Consider the following 18,405-nt stretch of genomic DNA (forward strand, 5'->3'; position numbering starts at 1 on the left):
GTTGTCTGGGACAAGAGCTACTGATTCTAGCAATGTCTTTGGATAATACCATTGCAAAATTCCAAAACGCTGTACAGAGAGTATTATGGATTTTGGTTCCGTCTAATTATACCTGTCATTCTCTTAAGCAAGTTGAGTGAACATCGAATATCTAACTACCTGATATCCAGAGATTACAGCAATCTGAACTGGACAAAATTTTGCTAAGCCAATGTTGAATCTAATTTACTACTTTATCCTGAATGCCAAGTGATCGAACATTCTGGACTAGCCTCTCACGTGGTACAATGTCAAAGGCCTTGCTAAAGTTCATGTAGAAAACATCCACTGCCTTTCCTTCATTAAGTTTCTTGATAACCTTCTCCAAAAATTTATAGGATTGGTTAGACACAACCTACCAGGTACAAAGCCATATTGACTATCCATAATCAGGCCCTATCTGTCTGAATACTTTTATATCTTGACCCTTAGAATACCTTCCAATCACTTATCCACTACCAATATCGGCTCACCGGCCTATAATTTCCTGACTTATTCTTAGAGCCTTTCTTGAACAACAGAACAATATAAGATTTCCTCCAGTCATCTGGTACCTCGCCTGTGGTTAAGTATGTTTTGAGTGGCTTTGCCAGGGCCCCTGCAATTTCTGCAACAGCATCCCAGAAAGTCTGATGGGACATCTCATCAGGCTCTGGGGATTTATCCACCCTTATCTGCCTCAAAACAGAAATCATCTTCTGTAATCTGGATATGGTCTATGAACTTCCTACCATGAGGACGTGGACTGACATAACTCATGTGGCACATGCATCTTTCAAAGTTATAGCTGGAAGAACATCAAGGTATTTGAGGTACAGTATACTCTCTCCCTTAAATGGTTACATGTTACAATATGTTCAAGCTGAGATATTCTGCTAAGATAATGGGTAATACTACTGATTCTCAGAAAGGCTGGAATGTGGACATTCCTTTGACCTTGATAGTCTGCAGATTGAGCATATGGGCCAAACCCTCATAATCATAGTTTCCTAGTGGACCCTAATTGCTGAATGGGATATCACAGCATAGAGGAGAATAATTTTTTAAAAAGCTGCAAGAAATAACATTTTTGGTATGACATCCCCTTCACTAGATCTGGCCACAAAGTGTCTTAGGACCTGAAACACTAACTCTGCTCCTCTTGACGCACATGCTCTCTGATCTGCTGTGTGTCTCTAGCACTTTCTATTAGCATCAGATTATAACTGATTTACAGAAGGTATTTTACACTGTTCGACGCAAGCTAAATTGTAACTCCTTTAGTTATCTTGTGCTCACCTGCAATCATTCAATTGACTATCCATTCTAGCACATAACAACAAATTAAACATACATTTTCTCATGTCCTCAAGAACAATAATTGTCAAATCAAATAATAAAGCACAAGATGTCTCTAATATTCATGAATAACAATGAATGCCAGTGTATAAATTCTCCCTTCATACAATGAACATCATCAGAATAAGTGGCGTTCAACATACTTTCTCCTGCCATTAATTCCCCATATGAACCTTCTTGCCTTTCTGCTGCTTTTTTAATGTGTATCTTGGGATCTATTTTTGCAAATGCTGCTTGGCATTTTGTGCATCCTTCTCTCCTAATAGCTTGCTTCCATCTGAACGACACAGTGTTCAATGCTTCTCTAAAGCTGGTGATTGGACAGCCTTATGGCACTTCCTTAGTTGGATTCTAAACAGCAAGATCATGTGTCTATCGTATACTGTTGGCCTGAGTATCCAGCAAATCTTTTCCACCATTGCCACAGCCGTGGTGCCCACTGAGAAGCATTGCTATTGGAATTACAAGGAATCCAGCTCCAATTGCTCTATCAGGACAGAAATTCCAGTACAATTTAAGAACATAAGCAGGAAAAAGCCATCTGATCCTACAAGCCTGCTCTGCCATTCATCAAGATGGTTGTTTATCTCCTATCTCAGTGCCAATTTTTATAATTTTTCCACTTCCCTCTTGGGGAAATCCAAGTAATATTCAAAACCTGTTCATAATTAACTCAATGACTAATCCTTCGCTACCCTCTCAGACAGAATATTTCTATGATTAATCAATCCTCAAACATTAACAATCCCGCTTCTTGTAATCCTAATTTCCTTTCAAGGTGTATTAGGAACAACCTGCAAGGAAGAAGTAACCAGTACTAATCCATCATTAAGGACCCCCACCACTTTAATGGGTGGTACAGAAGCCTGAAGGGATACACACAGTGATCCAGGGACAGCTTTTTCCCCTCTGCCATCCAATTTCTGAATGGACATTGAACCCATGATCACTACCTCACTACTTTTTTAAATTTATTTTTTGCACAACTATTTAACTATTTAATATACACATATATACTTAATGTAATTCGCAGTTTTTCCCCTATATTATCAAGTATTACATTGTACCGCTGCCACAAGGTTTACTAATTACACAACATATGCCTGTGATATTCAACCTGATTCTGATTCCGCCGACAAGGTTTAAGCAACTGCTCAGTCTTTGTTCAGTTGTGACATTGATTTAACATCCTTCTTGGAACAGTACCAACAACTTCTTCATCACTGACAATATCTGAGGCTGTATAACACAATTCACATGAGAGTGGCATTGCATTTGGTACCCCCAATTGTAAACTCCCCACAACTGGAGAGGAATACGTTCTCAGCAGCTTCTGAACGTAACTAGGTGACTGTTGAATATCATTTTTTATTGTTAAACTGCACTTATGTATTTTTTGTGTGTTTGCTTGGACTTTCAGCGTCTGCAGATTTTTTTTCTTTATAATTATCAGTCATGAATTGTGAAGCATTTCCTAATATGTATCTGATTTGCATCTCAACTACACCACTGCTTAAACAAATGAAGACGACCAATAAATTTGCACAGATTAAGTTCTGCAGAATATTTAACAGCACCTGGACAGCATGACTTACAGGCTTATAAATTCAAGCTTTTGCAATTTCTTTTTAACTTCAGCTTCCTAAGAATTCACAAGGTTTTGTTTAAAACTATACATTATTTAGAGAGTATCTATTATATGTCATTTTGTCTATGAACACTTGCAATACTTGAATATCAAAATCACAGCCTCAGAGTTTAGAAGTACAGTATGAGTTTGAATCATTTGAAAATGAGAAACACATACAGCAGCACAATGTATTTAGAAAGCACTTTTCTTAATTGGAGTCAAAACCCATTAATTGGAACTGAAAGCAATTTCTAGCATCTATATTGCCAGTATCCACCATTCCAATTAACTGCCAATGTTTTCAAGTGACAAAATCCCATACAAGACAGCTCATTCATATTTTATCTCTTTTGCCTTAATAATACTGATGTTTACAGCTTTTGTTCTACCAATCTTTATTCTCATAGCCACAAAATACTGTTCTTTGTTTAATACAAAATTCTGAGGACTCCTAATTATCTGAAAAATAACATAAATCAGTGTTTCCTCCATTGAACTGGATATCATAGTTTCCATGATATTATGGTCATGTTGTTAATCTCATATTCAGCCATTTTATGCACCTGTTCTAGCCATTTAACAGTCCAACCGAACAAGATCTTTTTGAAATGTTATTTCCATTTCTTAAATTATCTTTATTTTAACACAGATCAGGGACATGTGCTTCAACAACAAATAATTTTAACAAATGATTTTGGCACTGGATAAGGGATTTTAATAATGAAGGAATTAACTAAATGAGATCATTTTCCAAATTCAAATTCCCTGGTCAAGACCATGTACTAGATTTGTAGGAATTTCTTCGTAAGAGTTATTTATCAACCCTGTTAATCTGTGTAGTTTAAAGGTCTGTTTATGATGGTCATACATGATAGTTTGCTATGGAAATTACTTCTCAAAATTTTCATTAGAATTAAACTCCCTCATTATTTTCCCCTATGTTCCAAATAGCAGAAAATCTAAGATTTTATAAGTGTAACTATGTATTAACAGAACAACCATTTATAGGAAAATAACCCAAGATTTAAAAAATTGTGTCACAATGCACTATTGAATTTCATTTATAATAAAAATATCCTTTGAAATATTTCAACCCCATTCATATTATATTCAGGTTTTGCACATTAAAATATGACACATGGGACTGCAGTACAAGCTTATTAAATGTTTACTCATGGTATTTCTTTCACTGAAAATTCTACCCATAGGATTTTTTTTTAGCAAATAAGTAAGGTTGTGAAAGATATGATCCTCAAACTGTTAATCATTTCTTACAATTTCATATTGACTTTAAATATTTTAATCAAAAATTGCACAATATCCAAGTGAATATTTAGGATTACAAACACTTATGATTCAAACTACCTACTGGAATTTCTGTATCCTCCGCCTTGAGTCTTCCTTTCCTTCTGCTTTCTACTCTGTCACCATGTCCTAGGTAATAGAAAACAATGTTCAGACAATAATAATTTTATTAACCTTGAATAATACACAACAAGCATTTATTTGCTTTCCAAGGGATAATTACAACAGACTCTGCGCACTGATACTCTTTAGGTATTTTATCCTTAAAAGTTAAGTTTACATCATGACACAAATAAAGTGAAAAATGCTAAAAAGTTTCACTATACATGAAGAAAGTGAGATTCAGAAAGGCGCCCAATTTCCTTTGATTGATCTACCACCATTTATTATCTATCCACCACTAAAGTTACAACCAAGTCCAGTATTTTGCTGCTGTTTTAGACACAAGTAATACTGAACTCAAAATCTGTATTTGAAAGACATTTTTGTTTTATTTTGTTCAAAAGTGAAAAGCTACTTCAACTCAAAGGCAGAGCATTATGAAGTAATTGTATTACTCTCAGAAGACTTGGACTCTGCATTAAAATCTGAAATAATGTTCAGCCTGCAAACTAAGGTTTATTAAAGTAGCTTGCAACCATCTGATTCAGCCCATTCATCTACTTATACATACTAGTGGAATTTCATTATGCTTTAGGTTATATGCCAAGCAAAAGACTACAGAAGTTACACTTAAAGAAGCATACACTCAGCCAGTCATAGACTCCTTCATCAATATCCACAGCTATGTCCTGTTCAATTAACCACAACTCCACGAACACAGAATCTTATCAAAGTATCATCCTACAGGTTCCCATCCACATTCCCCCTCCCCCCAATCTGATTGATTAGTAAGCCTTCATTTTGACCATAAGACCATAAGACACAGGAACAGATTTAGGCCACTTGGCCCATTGAGTCTGCTCTACCATTCAATCATGGCTGACACTTTTTCTCCCCTCCTAAGCCCCATACCCTAGCCTTCTCCCCGTAACCCTTGATGTCATGGCCAATCAAGAACCTATCAATCTCTGCCTTAAATACATCCAAAGACCTGGCCTCCACAGCTGCCTGTGGTTACAAATTCCACAAGCTCACTACCCTCTAGCTAAAGAAATTTATCCGCATCTCTGTTTTAAATGGATGCCCCTCTATTCTGAGGCTGTGCCTTCTTGTCCTAGACTCCCCTACCATGGGAAGCATCCTTTCCAAATCTACTCTGTCTAGGCCTTTCAGCATTTGAAAGGTTCCACCCACTCATCCTTCTAAATTCCAGTGAGTACATGCCCAGAGCCATCAAATATTCCTCATATGATAACTCTTTCATTCCTGGTATCATCCTTGTGAACTTCCTCTGAACCTCCTCCAATGCTAGCACATCTTTTCTTAGATAAAAATCACAAAACTGTTCATAATACACAAGCGGAGGCCTCACAAGTGCCTTATAAAACCTCAGCCTCACATCCCTGCTATTGTATTCTCAACCTCTCAAAATGAATGCTAATTTTGCATTTGCCTTCCTCACCATCGACTCAACCTTCAAGTTAACCTTTAGGGTGTTCTGCACAAGGACTCCCAAGTCCCTTTGGATCTCCTATTTTTGGATTTTCTCCAACTGGTTTGACAAGCAAGATTTTCCCTTAATGAAACTATACTGACTTTGTCCCATCATGTCCTGTGTCACCAAATACTCCATCATCTCATGCTTAACAATTGTCTTCACCATCTTCCCAACCACTGAGATCACGCTAACTGGACTGTAATTACCTTTCTGCTGCCTCCCTCCTTTCTTAATAAGTGGAGTGACATTTGCAATTTTCCAGTCCTCTGAAACCATGCCAAAGTCCAATGATTCTTAAAGATCATTACCAATCCCACGACAATCTCTACTGCTACTTCTTTCAGAACCCTCGGGTGCAGTTCATTTTGTATATCATTTAAAACAGGCATTGTGTGAGATTGAGCACAGGAACAGGCAAGGGCCAAGAATGGGAGTCTTCAATGTCCATATCCAAGAAAGTTAATAGCATTAGCACTGACTTAGATGGTTATGCATTCAGGAATAAAGTTACCGTACTGCATCTGTGGTGGATGACAAAGAAATCAACATGAGGGAAAACACAAACCTGTTCTCATCCACATCAATCAAACTGTTGCTGGTGCATCAGTTCAAGATAATATTGGAAGGACTACCAGCATCTATCTATGTTGAGGAAGTTCCCATCTTCACACTGGTGTACCTTCTCCAGTGTAGTATGGCATAAGTGCCCAATTAGATAGATTGAGAATAGGCTTGGCAGTTCAAAACAGGCCATCAGTGAAGAATTATGGAATGCTAGTAGCAAGTTCTCAGTCCACAGCAATCTGTACCATAGTGAGCTAATGCATACTTCCTTTACCATTGAGTCAAGGGAACAATCATCGTTCAGAATCAGAATTAGATTTATTATTACTGATATAAGTCATGATTTTTTTGTTTCCTAGCAGCATTACAGTACAGGCATAATAAATTATTATATTACAATAATAAATAAATTAATTGTGCAAAAGAGAAATAATGACGTAGTCTTCATGGACCATTCAGAAATCTTATGGCAAAGTGGAAAAAACTGTTCCTAAAATGTTGATTATGTATCTTCAGGTTCCTGTTCTCCTCCCTGATGGTGATATTGAGAAGAGGGCATGTCCTGCCAAAGGGTCTCAGCCCGAAACGTCGACTATACTCTTTTCCATAGCTGCTGCCTGGCCTGCTGAGTTCTGCCAGCATTTTGTGTGTGTTACAGAGGGCATGTCCAGTTTGATAAGGGTCCTTAGTGAAGCATGCTGTCCTCTCAAGGTACCGCTTTTGGAAGATGTCCTTGATGGTCTATGCTTATGATGGAGCTGGCTAAGTCTGCAACTCTTTGCACATTGGCACCTTCATACCAAATAGTGATGAAACCATTCTGCATGCTCCCCATGGTACAAGTAGTAGAGGGATTATTGTGATCCTACGCTAGAAGAAATGCAGCTTTAGAATGTACAAAATGTAAGGTGGAAAAGGAACAGCAGAGGTCTACATTTATTCTATCCAGCAACACACCATATAAACAACAAACAGAACAAAGCAATCCCACAGCCTACAGAAATCAAAGCTCTGCAGTCTTGTTGTATCCAGCCTAAATCATACAGAACAATTAAACAGTTATCAGAAGGAGAATGATGAAGGCATCCAATAAGTCCAAAGATTGGCTGAAATAGTTGGCAATTGCACTCCACAAGCTAGGTCAAGAGCATGAGCCATCCCACCCTCCTCCCAAGGCTACCCCATCAAAGCTACTTTTGAATATATTACCTTCCTTCCATATCATATAAAGTACCAAAACCCAAAAACCATGGATGAACCAGAATTCATAATCTAGTGAGGGCTAAATCTGTGGCAATCAAGACCGGTGATCTATACAGAACTATACAAGAAGTCCAGGAATGACCTGTGGAGGTTATTTTAAGAATGTAAAATCAATTCCAATTTAAGTTAGAGACAGAATCGGATGCACTGGCAGGGTTTGCAGGCCACTACCTCACATCATGGATGGTCATGATGCTTCGCTCCAAAGGAGCTCAACTCCTTCTATGCACACTATAAAAGGGAGAATAAAACTCTACACGAGTGCGACTCCCTACAGCATCCGATGACCCTGTGATCTCTGTCTCGGAAACCAACATTAGACCCTCTTTCAAGAAGGTGAATCTCTGCGAAGAATCAGTCCCCAATGGTGTACCTGGTAGGGGACTGAAAATCTGGGCTAACCAACTGGTAGAAATGTTCAAGGACATCTTCAATCTCTCACTACTGCAGTTGGAGATTCCCACCTGCTACAAAAGTGTGACAATCATACCAGTGCCCAAGAAGAGCAGGTGATCTGCCTCAATGACGATCACCCAGATGCACTCACATCTACTGTGATGAAGTGCATTGAGAGGGTGGTCACAGCTAGAACCAAGTCCTACCTAAGCAAAGACCTGGACCCACTGCGCTTTGCTTATCATCACAATAGGTCTACAGTGGATGAAATCTCGTCGGCTTTCTACTTGGTCTTCGATCACCTACACAATAGCAATACCTACGTCAGGCTGCCATTTATTGACTACAGCACATCGTTCAACACTATCATACCCTCCATACTAATAAACAAGCTCCAAAACCTGGTCCTCTGTACCTCCCTCTGCAATTAGTCCTTGACTCTGACCCTTGACTTCCTCATCAAGAGACCGCAGTCCGTACGGATCAGAAATAACATCTTCTCCTCGCTGATAATGAACATAGGCACATCTCAAGGATGTACACTGAGTCCACTGCTCTACTCTCTCTATGCCAATAACTGTGAAGCTAGATATTTACTTAATTTAATTATATACATATATACACTCATCTTATTGTACTTAAGTTTTTTTTATTATTATGCATTGCAATGTACTGCTGAGGCAAAATTCACATTTCACGTCACATGCCAGTGATACTAAACCTGTTTCTGAACCTTCCAAGAGAACTGGATGCAACAAAAATGATGACGCAAGAGAATCTCAAATGTAGCACTGAAATCTTTTGCCCTTCAGCCAGACAAACCATTTGTCAACCTCTTCCAACATTGGAATACTTCCTTTTTAAATCCTTTTAAACCAACATGAGAATACTAGTGGAAAAAAAATGTTGAGTTGCATTGTGTTTCTAAAAAAAAAGACAAATTCAACCTGGTTACTTACTATTCAAAATCAGAATCAGGTTTATTATAACTGGCATGTTGTTTTGCAGCAGCAGCAGCAGTGCAAGACTATTATAGTTTGCTCCATTACTATCATCATTAACAATATCATGATAGTTTTGACATTCTGCTTGCTTTCAAATCTTAGCTTGGAGTGAGGTGAGATGAATTCCAAAGATGAGGGAAGAGTAATTATCTTTGATATCAAATCTACACTTAACAACAGTCAGTTCAGAATTGCCCAGTAGACTTGATGTTAACAGAATTTTTAAAAAAGGTTGAGTTGGGGTTTCATTCTTACAGCAAACTCCTCAGAGTCCTTTCCTGGTCGCAGTTGCTGCTTCACCGATGACAATTCTTTCATTAGTTGAGATATTTAACGATGAGATCACATGAGCTCAGTGATGAATTTTATTCTCTTCAGATACTCAAACGGTTGATTTCTTCAATGCATTGACTTAGGCTTTAACCAACAAATACCAACTAACAATAGGGCTACTTAAGAGCCAGTCAATGACCATCTTCAACATGAATGAGCTGACCAGCTTCCCATGGTATATAATATTTACTTGTACAACCTTTCTTATGTGTATCACCATTGAATCATAACTGAAATGGGCCAGCCACAAAGTTTAGACTACAGTCAAAGAAGCCAGGGTTTCCCACAGAATAAATCTCTGACTTGAACATCTTCCCATGACATTCAGCTTGTTACCAATGCAAGACACAATGCTTTCTGCAGAGCTTGAGATCACATGAGCAGTTATTTGTGGAGAATAGGGCCAGTTCTAAAAAGCGAGCAGTGCTTCTTGGGACTTTCGGTGGATCTTGAGATCATTTGGATTATTAGGCAGTTGACAAAGGCCAACAGAAAGAAGTTAGGCTTAAGTGGAGCGGCTATTGTTGGTGGGCCAGGGTTACAATGGGGAGCCGAGGCTTTGGCTCAGTCAGATTCAGAATCAGGTTTAATATCAGCAGCATATGTTGTGAAATTTGACGTTTTTGTAGCAACAGTACAACAAGCCTCAAGAGGCTTCATTAAGAAGAGACAGAGTCTAAGGTAAGTTTCTTTCTTTCCCTCCTTCTTTCTCTCTTGTTCTCTCTCCCTTTCTTTCTCATTATTGCTCTTTCTTTTTTCTCTATCTTTCTTTCCCACTCTCTTTCTCTTTCTTCACAGTTGGAGTAGTAGGAATATCAGTGAGAACTGTGGGAAGCTCCTCTTGTGGATGTGGGTAAACAGGGTCCAGCATTTCTGATACCTACAAGAAGTTCATCCAGCTGCAGTTTCTATAGACCGTATTACAGTACTGTAGCTGGAGCTGAATGACATTCTGACCATTCAGGAGACAGGGATTGACTAGCAACAGGTTCAAGGAGACAGTTACACCCAAGGCGCAGGTCACAGGCAACTGGGTGACTGTCAAGAGAAGGAGATAGATAGCCAGGACAGTGTACCCATGTAGCTGTTATATATTGTCTATAAAATCTATATTAATGATTGGAATGATAATTTGGTAAATTGGATCAGCAACATTCAGATGACACCAAGATTGTGAGCTTAGTGGATAGCAAGGAAGGTAATCAAAAATTGCATTAAGTGGGATTTGGTTAAATTATAGAAATGGGCTGAAAAATAGCATATGGAATCTAATGCAGACAGATGTGAGCTCACAGTGACACTGAGGAGTGCCATAAAACAAAGCAATCTGGGAATACAGATCCATAATTACTTGAGAGTGGTGTCATAGGGTCATAAAGAACGCTTTTGGCACCTAGCCTTCATAAATCAGAGTACTGAGTATAGGAGTTGGGATGGTATGTTGACATTGTACAAGACTTTTTTAGGCCAAATTTGGAGTCTCATGTGCAATTCTGGTCACTTACCTACAGGAAATATATTATTAAGATTGCAGAAGTACATAGAAAATTTACAAGGATGTTGCTCAGACTTGAAGACCTAACTTATTGAAAACTTTGAACTGGTTAGGACTTTATTCACTGAAGCATAGGAAAATGAATAGCGATTTAATAGAGGTATACACAATTATAAGGTGCATGGATATGGTAAATGAAATCTTTTTCCCACTGAGGTTGAGTGAGACTAGCACTAGAAGTTAAGGGTGAGAGGTGATATAATTAAGGGGAACCTGGAGGGGAACTTCTTCGCTTAGTGGAAGTGGTGGATGCAGGTTCGCATTCAACATTTAAGAGAAGTTGGGAGCAGGTCGATGGACTGGGCAGAATAATAGTGCTGTGTTACAGTGCTCCCTGACTCTGGGTCAGAAATACAATGTAGTACTAATCAAAAATACTAAACAAGCACGACAACTTGCAATAATGCCAAACAAAAAAAGTAGATGCTGAAAGCCTGAAACATAAACAGAAAATACTGGAAACACACTGAGTAGGTCAGGCAACACCTGTAAAACAAAATTAATGTTTCAAGTCAAAGACCTTTCATCAGAATCAGGGAAGAGAAGAATAGATATCATCTTCTCTCACTCATTTCTAATGAAGGATCTTTGACCTTCAGCTTAACTCTGCATCAGTTTTGATGATGCTGCCTAAAACATCCAGCTTTCTTTTTCTTAGATCCAGAAAAAGCAGTGTGTAATCACTGGCACTATATTCATTACCTTATACATTAACCCTCCACATCATTAGTGGATTGTGGGTACAGAGTATATCATCTACAAGATACACTTCAACAGCTTGCCAAAGTTCCTTTGACTGCACCTCCTACACCCAAAAACACCACTACTTAGAAGCAAAATGCCAGCATAAGGATGAGAATGGAACAAACTCCAAGTTTCTGTCAAAGTCTTAGTCTATCATGATGTGATCATTATCACTCTTCATTCACTACCACTGAAGCCAAATTTGAGAACTCTAAACTGAAAAGTACTGAGGGTGTACATCAACATATGAACTTGTGCAGTTCAAGAATTATGGAAATGAGAGATCTATATACTACTAAAACTCCCATGCAATGTCTGTCTGTTTGTGACCTCCAATTAGTGCAAACGGTGCATTACAGCGGCACTTTTTTTGGCTAAATCGAATTAAAATGTGCTAACTTACAGAATGTAGGCAAATTTCAGGGTTATATATTTGTATAAAATTGCTCATTCGCCAAAAATCAACAGACTGGCTTTCACTCGAGAGCCGATCGGCCATTATGGAAATCGGGGCGTGACAGCCCAACGCATGTGCACGGCCAGCCTCAGTAGCGACACCTACCGGAGCAAAAGGGCAGGGCAGCTCTATTTTGAGGGGTCACACTCTGTTAATCACCATCAGCATGTGCAGGATTGGGACAGATCTAACTGCCACCCATCAATAAGCGATAATTAATCTTCTCGTAATGACGTACTTCGAGACACCCATAAAACCCTTTGCTGCAGTCAAAGGACAGTGGTGATTATTTCACGTCCATTTAGGAGACCGCCAACCACATCATCAAGAATAATCAGCATCCTTTGGTGTTAGTGCTTCGTATCTTCTATCCACCATTAGGGTGAAAAAAAAATTTGGTCAGTGTGGCAAGGGAAAGGGGACATTATGGTCAAGAGATGCCACCAAACGTCGTTGGGAAGCGGCAAAGAGAGGGAGAGAACAAGAATTGGATGAGACTAGGGCTGCACGACTCCAGGATCAAAGAGTCAGGACAAAAAAAGATGAGAGAAGAAGAGACAGAGGAGGAGAGGCATGCACGTCTCCAGGATCAGAGACAAGCAACAAACAGCAGAAGAGCTGAAGAGACAGGGGATGAAAGGGCTGTATGTCTCCAGAATGACAAAAGCAGGCACAGGAGGAGGAGAGAGGAAGAGACAAAGGAGCTGAGAAATGCACATCTCTGGGATCAGAGACAAAGAACAAACAGCAGAAAAGATGAAGAGACGAGGAATGAAAGGACTGCATGTCTCCAGAATGACGAGAGGCACGAGGGTGGCAGATAAACCAGAAATGATGCCATAAAAGTGTCCTTTGTTAAACGAGGAGGAGCTATATTTCCTTTGCTACGCGTCGTTCTTCTTTAATAAACTGAGGTTTTCTACTTCAGTTTCCAAAGCAAAGTGATACCAATAGCATTCAGGAAAATTTAAATGTTCATTCTGGTCACATCAGGCTGCACTACCCCATTGTCTAGCAGGCAATAAATGCCAGTTAATCCTACATCCTTTGCACGAACAAAGCTTTGATTTACTAAATATAAAAGACAAAATTTTTGTTCAAAACCTTGCAGTTTAAAAGTAAAGTTAAAAGTTCATTTATGAAGTGATTAAAAAGCTCCAATTAAATAAACTACAAAAATTCCAAGAAAACGGTAATTGCAGATCTGTATAAAATTATTATATATTACTTATAGATTTTCAATTAACAACTCAATCCGTGACTAGCTATAACCTTGCTAGATTTTTCTCTGAAGTATGAAAAATGAGTCTCTCATGGTCAATAGAATTATTCAATTGCAAATGAGTTTTTAATTAAGTCTGACAATTAAAATGCTAAACTTAGATGAAATACTAAGAAAGAATGACATAAAATATTGAACATTTTATAACTAGTTGTCAACAGTAAGCTTCTCTAAAGGAACAAGTGTATCAAGAATATGATTAAAGTACTGAGTTCATTTCCTGCACAACTATAATTAAACAGTTCTGACCAGTAACGATGTACTGGGACCAACTGTTAGCTGAGCAAATAGAGTGAGGTTTACTGGCAATGAGGATTAGCCTCAGATTTGAGTCTGTTCACTTTTCATGACTGTAATTCCTAAATGAATACTGGGTCCAATATAATTTCTATGTAGCATTATCTCTGCATCAATTACATTTGATTAGACAAAAAGCAGCAAGGACTCGGGTGCAGTAGATTATTATTGATCTAAAAAGGAATTTCCTACTTTCTGAACGAAGCCAATAATTTCACTGCAATTGGGACTGAGTTCATTCATAGCAGATATGGAGACTGTAAAGCACGATCCACATGATAGCCCACATGCTAAAGTCCTAAATTGGAGCACAGCTAATTGTGGTGACATATAGATAGGAACTTGCAAGGATTGATTAAGAAAGGCTGTCAGTAAGTAAAAGGACATATGGCAAATGGGAGGCTTTTTAAAAAACGTAATAATCTATGAGTTCAGGGTCATCATGTTCTTATCAGGGAACCATGGCTGATATGGAATATTAAGGCTTTGGTCAGGTAAAATGGAGTAACATGTTAGGCATACACACAAAATGCTGGAGGAACTCAGCAGGCCAGGCAGCATCGATGGAAAAGAGTACAGTTGATGTCTCGGTCCGAAACGTCAACTGTACTCTTCTCCATAGATGCTGTCTGGCCTGCTGAGTTCCTCCAGCAGTTTGTGTGTGTTGCTCAGATTTTCAGCATCTACAGATTTTTTCTTGTTTGTATATGTCAGGCATAGGGAGCAGAGAGGTCACATTGATTCTCATTCAGCAGTATTGTCTAGGAGGTAATTAACCTACCAGCACATCTTTGGGAAATGAGAGGAAAACCAAGTGCCAGGAAGATCATGCAAACACAAAAAACACTCATGGTCAGGATTAAACCCAGGTCCCTGGAGCCATAAAACAGCAGCACCAACAACAACAACACAACAGTACTTGTGCCATCCTTTGATGGCACAAACGAGCTTCTGATCATTGTTGATCCCTTGGATGTTGATATTTAAGGATAAATAATAATAATACAGTTGAGTATCCAGAGTACTCACTTATTTCTCTTGTAGGATGGTCACTACCTGGCATTTAGTAGCTCAGATCCGAATGTAGCCTTGATCCCTGCTGACATGGATTGTTTATGAATAGAATTAAGTACACAACCATCAGTGAGCATCCAACACTTCTGAATCAGCAAGGAACATCATTGTTGAAGTTCCTAAACGTAGTTGGTCTGTAACTCTGCCCTGAGGATCTCTTGCAATTAACTTTCTTTGTGTAACAGCAATTATTCCACTTAACAGTCAGTGACTTGAGCTTACTAGGGTTCCTGGATACTACTTTCACTCAAATTGTTAATGTCAATGACAGTTACTTTCTCATTACCTTTGGAATTTAGTTGCTGAGACCCTAAGCTAGGTAGTCCTGGCAGAAACAAATTTGGGCTACAACGAGCACTTTTAAAAGTAAATTCCTCTTGGCAGAACTGATGGTGGCACCTTTTGTCACTTTACTGATGACTGGGAATAGACTGGTTGCAATTTGTCTGTTTGATTGGCATCTTACGCACCAACCTAATCATTCACTCCATCTATGATTAGTGCTCAATGTGTGCAGGGTGGATCATCTACAGAATGTAAAGTCGCTTCTTACCAAGGCCTCACAATATGGAATGCAGCCTTAAAGAAAAAAGTTCTCCACCACATTGGGTAAGACAAGGGAACACAAACCAATCCTCATAGAGGGATCAGAAGGGGAGAGAGCGTGCAATTTCAGGTATATGCAATGGTGGTCTCAGTACTAATGCCCAGTTCATCTGTATGTATTTTTTTCAGGAGGAAAATTTTAGAAAATTTCTACTAATTTGAATTAGCCAGACTGGGAACTAAATAGATAAGTGGACTGATACCACTAGTCGGAAAATAAGTACTGTACACACCACATATGCTTGGGACAGTGGGATTTATTAAGATATTCTAATATCAAAAAAATCAAGCATTTGTTGTAATTACATCATTCAGTGAGATCAGAAGATTGGGCCTACCATACTATAACCATGTGGGAGCTACATTGAGAACCAATCCATGGAAATGGAGATATGATTGAAGGTTGGAGCTCAAATGTTTAGCTCCTTGTCCTAAATGGAAACAGTTCATTCCAAATAAAATCTTTAAACAAGTTAAAGACTGCGGATGATAGAACCTGCAATTAATTCAAACTGGAAGCCAGACACAGGGGAAAACTCTTGGGTTTAGTGCCAGAAATGAATACAGTTTGCCAACAAAAAGTGTGGTGTTTTATTATTCTCTATAATTATGAGGATTGTTGTGAAATAAAACCAGAACATGCTGGAAATACTCAGCAGGTCAGATGGCATCTACAGTGTGAAATAAGGTTGACTCTGTTTTATCTCCACACAATTGCTCGCTTACCTTCCAAGTATTTCTGGCCTTTTATTGCATTTATCTCTGAAATCAGAATTTATAGATGTGAATTTCATGACTTCAGGCTCTACCAAAAATTTTTTAGAAACAAATTAAATATTACTGAAAATTAATCACTGTTATAATGCAAGAATCTGCAGTTAATTCAGGGCAGAAGCCAGGCACAGGGGAAAACTCCTGGGTATAGTGTTCAAAATGAATTCAGTCGACACCACGAGACTAGCGTGATACGTTTTATTATTTTCTATATTATGAAGACGGTTTTGAAAAGGATTGGAATTCCTAGCTGAAGTTATTCTGTCACTTATATGGTGTATATGAGTAAATCACTTCGTTATTTTGCAGACTTCATTAGAACATTTATCAGTCTACATCTGAAAAGACAGAACGGCACAAACAAGATCACAACATGTCAACAGTAGATACCATTTCATTGGCTCCTCATTCTATCCTGGAACACTTGGACAATGAAGATGTACACATCAGGATGCTCTTCATTGTCTACAGCTCAGCACTCAATACTAACATCCCCTGAAACTAATTAATATGCGTGAAGTCCTAGGCCACAATACCTCCTTGTGCAACTAGATGCTCAATTTCCTCTCTTGCAGCCCATTAGTTCAGAATGGCAACAATATCTCCTCCCCAATCTCCTTCAGCACAAGTGCACCACAAGGCTGTGAAGCCCCCTGCTCTATTTACTTTATACTTATGACGGTGAGGCAAAGCACAGCTCAAATACCATACTTAAGTTTGCCACAACACCAGTGGTGACATATTAGCTTATAGGATTGAAAACCTGCTGAGTGGTACCGCAACAACAATCTTTCATTCAATATCATCCAGACCAAGGAGATTATTGATTTAAGGAACAGCAAACCGGAGGTGCATGAGCCAGCCCTCATTGGGGGATCAGAGGTAGAGAGGGTCAGAAACTTTAAATTCCTCAGTGCTATCATTTCAGAGGATCTGTTCTGGGTCCAGCACATAAGCGTTATTACAAAGAAAGCACAGCAACACCTCTAATTCCTTAGAAATTTGAGAAAATTTGGCATGTCAGCTAATACTTTGACAAACCTAATAATGTGTGGTGCAGAGTATATTGACTGGTTGCACCATGGCCTGGTATGGAAATACTAATGCATTTGTATGGAAAAGCCCACAAAAAGCCCAGTCCATCAGAATCGGATTTATTATCACCGGCATGTGACGTGAAATTTGTTAACATAGCAGCAGCAGTTCAATGCAATACATGATCTAGCAGAGAGAGAGAAAATAATAATAATAATAATAAATAAACAAGTAAATCAATTATGTATATTGAATAGATTTTTTTTAAACGTGCAGAAACAGAAATACTGTATATTTTTTTTTAAAGTGCGGTAGTGTCCAAAGATTCAATATCCATTTAGGAATTGGATGGCAGAGAGGAAGAAGCTGTTCCTGAATCACTGAGTGTGTGCCTTCAGGCTTCTGTACCTCCTACCTTATGGTAACAGTGAGAAAAAGGCGTGCCCTGGGTGTTGGAGGTCCTTAATAATGGACGCTGCCTTTCTGAGACACCGCTCCCTGAAGATGTCCCGGGTACTTTGTGGAGCTGACTAGACTTGCTACCCTCTGCAGCTTCTTTCAGTCCTGTGCAGTAGCCCCTCCATAGAAGGCAGTGATGCAGCCTGTCAGAATGCTCTCCACGGTACAACTATAAAAGTTACATGTGTAAAGCCCTCCCTATCATTGAGCACATATATGTGGAGCTCTATCACAGGAAAGCAACTTCCAGCATCAAGGATCTCCACCATCCAGGACATGCTCCCTTCTCTCTGCTGCCATCAGGAAGTGGTACAGGAGCCTCAGGACTCACCACCACCAGGTTCAGGAACAGTTATTACCCCTCAACCATCAGACTCACTTTCAAGAACTCTTCATTTCTTGTTCTTGATATTTATTGGTTTTTTTCCTGTTTCTTTTTGTATTTGCAGTTTGTTTTTTTTAATGCACATCGGTTGCTGTCCATCCTGTTGGATGTGGTCTTTCATTGATTCTATAGTGTTTCATGTACTTACTGTGAATGCTTACCAAAAAAATGAATCTCAGGGTTGTATATCGTGACATACATGTACTTTGATAATAAATTTACTTTGAACTTTGAAAGAATATGCATGGAAGCAGGTGACAGATAA

At 38.8% G+C, this 18,405-nt stretch overlaps 1 protein-coding gene across 1 annotated transcript in view; it reads right to left on the minus strand.

The window, feature by feature from the left end:
* Positions 1–18,405, minus strand: part of LOC134342794 (zinc finger protein 512B-like) — a 128,662-nt gene that overhangs the window by 68,121 nt on the left and 42,136 nt on the right. The window contains exon 3 of the mRNA XM_063041375.1: positions 4,377–4,441. Within this exon, the coding sequence (XP_062897445.1) occupies positions 4,377–4,441 (65 nt within the window). The remainder of the gene's footprint in view (positions 1–4,376; positions 4,442–18,405) is intronic.

Source organism: Mobula hypostoma, chromosome 2 (genome assembly GCF_963921235.1).
Source record: "Mobula hypostoma chromosome 2, sMobHyp1.1, whole genome shotgun sequence".
Classification (NCBI taxonomy): domain Eukaryota; kingdom Metazoa; phylum Chordata; class Chondrichthyes; order Myliobatiformes; family Myliobatidae; genus Mobula; species Mobula hypostoma.